The sequence below is a fragment of the Hibiscus syriacus genome, unplaced genomic scaffold (assembly GCF_006381635.1).
Source record: "Hibiscus syriacus cultivar Baekdansim isolate YM2019G1 unplaced genomic scaffold, ASM638163v2 tig00110258_pilon, whole genome shotgun sequence".
Taxonomy (NCBI): domain Eukaryota; kingdom Viridiplantae; phylum Streptophyta; class Magnoliopsida; order Malvales; family Malvaceae; genus Hibiscus; species Hibiscus syriacus.
This window is the reverse complement of record NW_024062649.1, coordinates 286773-296769: the sequence shown is the minus strand read 5'-3', so window position 1 is coordinate 296769 and position 9997 is coordinate 286773. Positions and strand designations below refer to the sequence as shown.

Here is a 9997-nt window from a genome sequence, read left to right as displayed (position 1 = left end):
CAAGTCTTTTGTTTATTTGCAGTTTGAATAAAGCTCTTATCCTTGTGAAAAGGAAGCTGATAGCCTTGGTCTTAATCTAGTTTTATCATTGTATAGGAATGTTCAATTATCATTGTATACTGTGATTTACTGTTTACACGTTTTAACTCCAATCCCCGATCTTTTTAAATGTCTTAACAAAAGGTACCTTAGTCAGATAAACTCAATTAGAGAACTTGTTTAAGCCCTCAAATTTATCGTTTTAAGAACTCAATAACCATCGCTCTATAGTTGAAGGATCATTTTGTAACTTAATAATTAGAGGAATATAAAACAATGTATTATAGTCGAGGGACCTTTTGTATATTTTACCCAAAAGTCCAATTGAATGCGTGTAAAATACTTAAAAGACTTAAATTTTCCACGCACTAAGACTTTATGCAATATTTTATCGATCAAATTTCAACCATTCATGTCAAATTCAATGTCCCCATAATGTCGGACAAAAATTAGAAAATATTACAACGATTTAAGTACGAGTCGTGTGCATAAAATCAAATAGAAAGTTGTTTTTATTTTCCACAAAACCAACACTTTCAACACGATAACTATAAAGTAAAATCCCATTTCATAATTAAATATCACATAATTTTTATTTAATTGAAAAGAAAGATAATTATTTTACTTTAAAGATATCAAAGATTTTGTTTTTCTTATCAACAAAATTAAAATTTTGGGTGAAATATACAAATGGTCTCCCGACTATAGGATATTGTTTAATGAGTCTCGTGACTATTAAAAGTTACAAAATGGTCGTCTAATTATATGACTAGTCCACCGACTATTAAAAGTTACAAAATAGTTACCTTATTATTCATTGTGTTCCAAACTCATCCCATTTTCGTTAAAAATTGAAAATGGTTTGATCTGAAAGTTAACCTGCTAATTGGGATATAATAGTCATTTGAGATTTTGAAATCAGATTACATCATATATCAGTCAACAAGATAACGTCCAAACTCAAATTGTCATCATTTTTTGAATGAAAAATGACGAGTTTGGAGCAAAATGAATAGTTAGGAGACCATTTTGTAACTTTTAATAGTCAAAGGACTTAAAAAAATAAAGTCTTATAGTCCAAGGAATATTTTATAACTTTTAATAGTCGGATGACACAATAAAACAACACTCTATAGTCTGGGATAATTTCTATACTTTAAAGATTTCTACACGTTAATTAGAGAGCTCTTGTCATCATTAACTTATTGATAATTATTATAACTTAATGGTGCATAAAATGAAACTAATAATTCGTGAGCCTTGATGTTGAAAGTGAATGCCGATGGAGCTCGGGATCATCATGGATATGCCTTGTGTGGAGGTGTGATTCGAGATGGTAGGGGGAGTGGCGTCTTGGTTTTGCACGAGCTGTTGGTATTTGTTCCGTCTTTGAGTCGGAACTTTGGGTATGTTCGCGGGCCTGCAGCAAGCGTGGAACATTGGAGCTAGGCAAATTAATCTCGAAACGGACAATGGCGAGGTCTATAAGGAGCTTTCCGGTACACTTCCGGGGAGTACGACACCAACTATTTTGCAGCACATACGCTCTCTTCTGCAGAGGAACTGGGTGGTATCTATTTCGCAAGTTAAACGTAAAGCTAATCAGCTTGCCGATAGTATTACTAAGCTGGTTCAGACAGATGATTTCTTCGGACGGAAATTTGAGTCGATTCCTATTGCTCTCAACCGGATTTTGATTGAAGACAGCCTAGGCTTATGTAGCTAATTCTTTATTTCTCTTTGCTTACCAAAAAAAAATTACAATGAAAGCTTACAACTATAATAGTAAAATAAAACACGTAACAAAGATATTTTCTTAAACACGAGAAAATTAACTACTTAAGATCAGAAGAATCATACAAGGAAAAAGTTAAAAATCTAACTAAATAAACTCGGATAAAAGGTTGATCCAAACAGATCTGGTTGTATAGATAATCAAACGATTAAAGGGGATGAAGCTATTGAAAAGCCACCGACAAATCACAAATCAGAATTGAGCGATGTAAAAATATTATTCATGAACTCAAATCATGTATCCAAATTCAATCCAAGGATCTAAAGCAAGTAAGGTCAGCATGATAACAAATAAAGTGTCATCTTGATCGATTAGTCGTGATGATATCAAATCAAACCTTAAAAAAACAAAATAACAACTAAACGATAAAAAACGTGTCATAAAGATAACGAAAAATGTGTCATAAAGGCAGAAGAAAATGTGTCATAAAAATAGAAAAAAATGTTTCATAAAGACATAATTATTAAAAATAAAAAACAAGAAAAAAATAAAAATACGCTATAATAAAATAAATGATAAATAATGAATACCGACGGTCGGCAATAAGAACTAAGACTGATGTCGTCGTCGATCAAAAAAAAAAACTAACGACGACTAAAGAAAAAAAGAAAAAAATAGGGCAAACTATCATATAATTTTCCATTTTTATTTTAATTTTTTGGACTTTATTTTAATAAAATGACTTTGTTTAATGATTTTTCATAACATAGTCTCAAAGTATTTTCATAATATAAAATTTTAAAAGGTAAAGGTATTTAACATTTTTATATAATATTTTAATTTTTTATTATTTAAAATATAAAATAAATATTACAAAAAATTATAAATTAAAGTTAAGATTTTATTCCATCCAAATATCCCTAATGTGTTTTATCATTATGTGAGCTTATTATAATATTTGTCATGTTTTTGTCGCACGTTTAAAATGTGTTTGGATTGGATTTTTGGATCTGAACCTCACATCCTTCACTCGTCACTCGTATTGATTCGGGTTTGACGAGATTCAATCCAACCCGAAATCTGACTTGATTTTTAGATAAAATCTCACATTCAGCTTGATCTAATTTAACACATGTATAATTTTATTTTTAATAGGTGTAATAGTTATATTTTTAAATATATAAAGGATAGTTATATTATTTTTTGGATCAGATTAACATTTTTTTCATCATAAACTCGTACCTGATTATACCTTAAAAAATCAACCCAATTCAAACTCAATTTTTTTCTTTAAAAAAACTAACCTTATAAGAACAAGTCATGTAAAAAACCGACGAGTCTGTGTTATTTATGTCTTCTTACGTGCATCTTACAAACAATAATACAAAAAACAACAATCTACATGAAACATAAAATCATTTAGTAAATTTTTATATTTGCTTAATATCTTTGCATAACCCTAATGCATATGCATATATAACAAGATTGGATCACAAAAATCAACATTAATTTAATTTTTTTATTAAGCTAAGAAGATTATAAAGTAGTATCTATTCTAAATACTTTCAACCATTTGACATTGACCGCTCAATCATCGTACTGCAGTCGTTGGTGCTTGAACCTTTCTGAATTAGAAGAAATTTAGAAGAGTTGTCATTATAATATGTTAGTCTCTATAAAACTTTGTCTGAATTAGTTAATTAATATATTGAATTATCAAAATTAATGAGATTTTTTTTGAATAATGTGTTGATTTTTTTGTCATATAGGGTGTAGGGCAATTTCTAGGGATCCTCTAAAACGTACGTTCACTAGAAGTGGTTTGAAATAGATGAAGATTTCTGAAAACCGTCTAGAGTGTATAACGTCTTCTTCAGATTTCATACATGCACGATAACAGAGATAGCTGGTAACGTTTTATAAGTCGTCGATGATACAAACATCATTTAAAAAATCATCGTATAATTCAGATGACTTCCAACAGGTACCGTAATAAATACTTTAGTTAAAAAGCAATTTTCTTTATACTTTACCTGAATAATATTTTTTAACACATGATTGGAGTAATTTTACCCAAATCAATGATTAATATATATATTAAAAAAAGTTTACGACATGAGTTTTGCAATTTATTTGGGCCTTTTTCTTGGACCTTTTTTCTTTTATTAATTTTAACTTCAATTTTGTTTGGATTTGATTTTCTCCTCATTTTCTCTCTCGCGTGCATCTTCCACAACAAAGACCGATTAGCCTTCTTCTAACAAAGAAGAGCTCTTTATTTCCTCTATTTCTCTCAAAATACCCAACACTTCAATACCAAAAAAAAAAAGTAAAACAGGTAGAAAAAAACTGGGATTAAACCTTTGCTTACTTCCGCTGCTTATCTCTTTAATCTGTGATTTTATAATCTAATTTTTTTATTAATTTGAGAGAGAGAAAAAGAAGAAAAGAAACGATATTGTTCCTTCCTATAATGCCCAATTTGTTGCGGGCTGGGTAATAATCTAATCTTCCCAATTACCATTGAATTTTGTTTTATTTCGAAAACTGATTTAGGGTTATTTTGTTTAACATTCACGCTTTGAATCAAAGCTTTTTTTTGGCTTTTGATCGATACCCATTTACTCTTATGGTACTCAGAAAGATAAAGTTTCTATTTTGAAAAACCTTTTTAGGTTTTTTTTTTTCGTTTATTAATCGTTGGATGAAATTGGGGTCTTCTTAAAGTTTTCTATTTTTGTATAATGGGTACTTGGTGTTTGCTCAGTTGGAGTTTTTGTTTGATTGTATATTTTTGTTTCTAGGGTTTTCATCCGGATCAACGGATTGGGGGAATTTCCCGAATTGGGAACTGATTAGTGTTCTGATCAGAGTATGAATGAGCTCAACCTCTCGTTTTTGCAGTATCGGATTGAGGAGCTATTTCTCTCGAGCTTTGGTTTTTAAACAGATTGCTTAAGGGAAATGGTTATTGGAAAGCTTTTGGACGTGGAAGAAGATTGCTTTCGTGATTAGTTGCGTAGATAGTGATTCAAAAGCTTGAGGATTTAGTTGTTTTAGACAAAAGGGTGCTTGGGTTTTTAGTGACAAAGTTGGTGGATGATTTTGGCCTTGGGTTGTGTTATTGGGAGAAGAAGGTGATGATTCTTTATTGTGCTGTAAGCAACAGAGAGTATCAGATTTTACTTGACTAATTTTGTTTCTTAAAAACCCATTTGGTTTATCATAGTTTTTGAGCTAGAATTCTTGATCAGAAGAGCATTTCTTGAAGTTATATTTCTATTTTGGGGCATTGTTGAAGTAGCTTAGGGTAAGATAAGAGTAGGTTTAGCAGTGATTGGAGACTTTGCTGCGGTGATTTTGTCATTCGAAGTGATTTGTTTAGTGTTAGATAGTTGAATTGGGGCTACATTTGAGGTTAGGGAGATTAAAGAGCTTGGTGGATTTAGGAACTTCTTTGAGCTATCGAGAGTGACAGGGAGGTCATGGAGGAACATTGAATCTGGAAATGTATGCAGATATATGGTGCATGGATAGGAGCATAGTTACTTGTTGTTCTCTTTCTGGAACATTGCTACTGGAAGATAATCCAAGTGTTTTTGCGTTCGGAAGGCATTATCGTTTCGTGTTCTAAACTTCTGTGAAATGTCGCGTTGCTTTCCTTTCCCACCACCAGGATATGAAAAGAAGGCTAGGACCAATGACGTGGACTTGCTAAATAAGGTTAACATCATTTGCTTGTATTCTGCGCCATTATCATGGTAGAATCAGTACACATCAGTATCGCGATGAGAACAAATTCCCTGATATCTGAATTGGATTTGAGCTTGCGCTTTCTGTTTTTATTTCCATGCGATGTTAAACTCTTTATTAAGTTTTTTTTTTCGTTTTCTCTGAAAATGTATTTTATGTATGCATAATCTTCTGTGACTACTTTTACTGAGAATTCAGTAACGCCATGCCTTGCTGAATGAGGCGTGTATATAGTTTTATGGATTAGGTTGATAGGCTGTATCATGAACATATCATATAGGAATGGAGCCTTTATTTGAAATGAAGTCGAAATGGAGCCTTATTTGAAACGGTAGACTGGCATTGCTGGTGCTAATTTATATACTCACCATTAGGCACTAGTTGTTATATTTATGACTGAATGAACATCTCAATTGTTATTTCAATCGTATATGGTCTATATGAATCTATGTCATTTATATTTACGACTGAATGAACATCTCAATTGTTCTTTCAATTGTATATGGTCTATATGAATCTATGTCATGTTTTTCTATTATACTATTTTTCTGATGATTTATTTAATTCATAGAAAAAAATTTTGCCAATACCCTGTTGAATGAAAGATCAAGTCGGGTTAATATCTCTCACCTTTTCTTTCTCCTCGCTAGAGATAAGCTTCTACTAACTGATGTTTGACTTGCTCTATGGATCACACAATAAAGAATTTTACTATTTTTTCTTCAGGATTTAATGGATTTTTCAATCATCCTTCTTAATGTGCACTTTTATTTCTGTTCTTATTGACGATGATGTTATTGTTTACAACCTTTGATAAGTGACGAGTGACGACACCCGTGTGTAATCAAGCTTGTCCTAAGGTTTAGCTCCCCTCCACTAATTTTGTGTCCTTACTGATTATGATTAATGTATTGAGAAGTAATGGATGAAAAAATATTGGGATAGAATATCAACCACTTCTCCTATTGGTTCGAGTATAAAGTTATTAATTAATTAAGAACACATGAATTTACTTTGTGTCTGTTTTTACTATATCTAGAAGAATTGGTTGCTTCCCGAGTTTTGACATTCTTAATATCTGTTGGAATAGTTGAATCCATATGCACTTGTGTTTGACATTCTTAAGATGGCTGTTAATGTTTTATCATATACCTTTAATTCCCATTGTCACAACCTTTCAAGACGAAATGCAAAGGGATTTTTGAGATAATTATCTTCTACGATGGCCTGTATTTAATCCTGATATATGATCGGTGTCTAATATGTTGACCGAGGTATTTCCGTAGGTATCTTTATATCTGCACTGATTGTAACTTGGTGCAGAATGGATGTTTTAGTAATTGATTTTTTAACTTTTGGGGTTTGCCGAATATCTGTTTGGTAGTTTCTGAGTTATGTCAATATTTCTCTTTTGTATTTGGTTTATGAATCTATATTTAGAAAAACTGCATTCTCGATTTTCAGGAGAAACAAAAAGAGAAGAGTCATAAGGAGAAGAAGAGAGACAAGGACAAGGAGGAGAAGAAGAGAGAAAAGAAAGAAAAAAAGGCGAAAGATAGAAGCGATGGAAAGCAAAAGGACAAGGATAAGAAAGACAAAAAGGAAAAAGACAAAGATAAAAAGAAGGAAAATGGTCGAGATAAAGAAAAAGAAAAGGACAGAAGTAATAACTCAGAGGAAAAGAAATTTTCTGGTCATTCCGATGTTCAGAATGGGGAGAAAATCTCAGATGAGAAGAAACTTCCCGGAAAATCTGAAGGTCACAGTGCGGAGAAGTTTATCCAGAAAGAGAAGGTTAGGGATAAAGATCGAAGCAGTTTGTCAGGTGAGAAGAAACTTGCTGGGCACATTTCAGGTTATAATGGAGAGAAGATTGGCCAGAATTGTCATCTGGCTGAAGATTTCCGGGATTCTAAATTTGTGCAGGAGTTGGCGGGGAGGGTCAGAGATGAAGGTGCAGGAGCTAGAAGCGAATTGGTGGATAAGTTTACGGGTAGTGACCGGAAAAAGGATGAGGGAATGGTCAGTTTTGTGGCTAAGACTGCTAATAAATTGGCTGAAGAGAAGGAAAAGACCAAGAAAAGTGATGATAGGAAGTTCAATGTGCAAGGAATCGAGGAGGAAACGAGAGCTGGTGGAAATGCTATGGTTTCGAACCTTTCTGCAGCAAATAAAGCTAGAGTTGAAGGGATCCCCAATCAAGTGGAGAATAATGCCGAGAGGCGCGGGGAAGGGAAAGAAAAAACCAAAGAAAAAGGAGATGATAAAATCAGGGATAAACGCAGGGATAAACACAGAGAGAAGAAAAGTCACAGAAAAGCCAAGGATAGGGACAAAGCGAAGGAGGAGAAGGCGAAGGCAAAAGGTGAACATAGGAATTTGGAGTTGGATAACTTAAAAGGAAGCAACAGAGATGACCCTCTGAATACCATCAGGTTGCATCCTTCTAAGGAGGGAAACAAGGATGCCATTGCTGAGGAAAATCTCCGCAAGCGGAAGGACTTGGAGAAAAACGGATTTTTTCATGGTGAGTTTTATACCATGATTGTATATACAATCCCGCTGATCACTTGAAAACATTTTTGGTGTTAGTTTAGGTAGGTGATCACTTGAAACTTTGGTGCCTTTTATCTGTTAGAAAACCCGTGAACAAAATCGTGCGATTGCATTCATGGCTAAAATTTGTCGATTTTTTTCTTAGAAGGGGACAGAGTTTGGAGGATCTATAACCATCATGGTGACATGTACTGCTTTCTATTTTGTTTTTCTTGCAGTTGATGATGTTAGACCCAATAAGTTGCCCAAAATTTCTTCTTCTCAAATGTTGACGGGCAACGGAAAGACATTGGAGTCTTGTCAAGCTCCCATTCCACTTACTTTAGATAGCAAGGGACCAGGAACCAGTCCTAGAGTCGAGAATAAAGAACGCAAGGTGAATGGTATTGTTGAAGCTCAGTTGTCATCTGTCTCCCCAGCAAAGCATTTATCATCAAGTGCACAAGCTAGTCAAATCGATGTAGTTTCTACCAAACCGCCCCATCCGGATTCAAAGTATTTGAGCCAGGTACTTACTGTGCCCAAAATGGAAGAATGGTCTGATTTTGATGAGCAATCGTGGTTATTTCAGAATACCGAATCTCAATCAAAGAAACCCAAGGTGGGATTTTCGCAGATTGACGAGCCACCACAAGTATGGGCAGAGGCTCTGCAGATAGATTCGGTTGATGTTTACGCTCTCCCATACGTTATTCCATATTGATTTTCTTTATTAGTGGGCACATGGTTAACCTTCCTACACTGCAGCTGGGTTTTGCCCTTTGGGGGCAGATTCTTTGGTTTTTCTATTCAGCATTCTTTTGTTGTTGATCTCGAGTGTTGCAGTGAATGCTTTTGAACGACTGGCTGCCAAACTGATCTGTCACGGCAACCATCGCTTGGCCTCTTATCGGGCCATTCCACCGCCTGGAAGTGTAAGCTGCGTATTTGCATCCTAGCACGAGACTACTAATTCATGCAATTCACACGAAGAGATGGAAGCACACAACCGAACACAACCAAACGAGGGTGCCTTAGGAAAAGGTAATTTATAAGCTTGTGCATTCTTATTCGAATTGCTTAAGCTGATACGCTCTTTCTAATTGAGATTGCGAGAGAAACTGGCTGTGGGGTCTTTGCAATTCCACTGCAATTTTGATTTGTAACATATAACTCTTATTTTTACAATAAAATGTAAGATAGGGGAAAAGGAAGAAGAGGCATTCATTCATTCACCTCTCCTGTTGCTTCTATGTTGTTTCGACTCTTCGCGCCAAAGATTTTTCGGATTTATGATCATGGTCGGATACCCGTGGTTTAAGGGACAGCACGTAAGTATGTTATCGGCATCGGTTGATTCGACCGGAAATCTCTTGGTCAACTGGTTCAACTTCGATGTTTAAAAGAAAGCAACCCCTTTTGTATAACCAGCTTATTATAAGCTCAAATTGAAAGGAAAAAATAACCAATTCTTAACCTTTAGGCTACCTATCATCTTTTTTATGTTTCTTCAATATTGTCCACTCTCTTGAATTTTCGAATTATTTTTTAATTATATATTTAAATTATTCGTTTAATAGAACTTTAATTAACATGATTAGTTTAATATAGGCTTAATTAATACAAAAGTAAGGACCCGAATTATGTCTTGAAAAACGTTTTCTTTAAAGAATTATTCGTTAAAAATAAGTGAATGATGTTTTCTCAATTATACTTTTAAATGCTCACTATTTATTTTTAATTATAAAAATATTATTTTTAGTTAAAAAAATTTATTTATAAAAAAACCTTATTTTTTACTGAAATAAAAAACTCTAAAAAATTAAAATCTTTCATTTTAATCCCTATTACCCAAACAGTTGTAGGCTATCTCCAACCGTCATCGTCGAAGGGTTGAGTTTTGATCAGAATTTCACGGTGGTTCGAATGGTGGCG

General features: G+C 33.7%; 1 protein-coding gene across 2 annotated transcripts; it reads left to right on the top strand.

Moving 5' to 3' along the window:
- Positions 1 to 3987: 3987 nt before the first annotated feature.
- LOC120115104 (nipped-B-like protein B) lies at positions 3988 to 9260 on the top strand. Of its 2 annotated transcripts, none has more exons than XM_039135863.1 (4): positions 3988 to 4112; positions 4579 to 5497; positions 6992 to 8054; positions 8302 to 9260. In XM_039135863.1, exons 2-4 carry the CDS (start codon positions 5420 to 5422, stop codon positions 8784 to 8786), a joined length of 1626 nt encoding a protein of 541 aa, XP_038991794.1. In that variant the 5' UTR covers positions 3988 to 4112; positions 4579 to 5419; the 3' UTR covers positions 8787 to 9260. The 2 variants fall into 2 exon arrangements, with proteins under 2 accessions (XP_038991794.1, XP_038991793.1); XM_039135862.1 differs by having other exon boundaries at positions 3988 to 4270.
- The last annotated feature ends 737 nt before the right edge of the window (positions 9261 to 9997 follow it).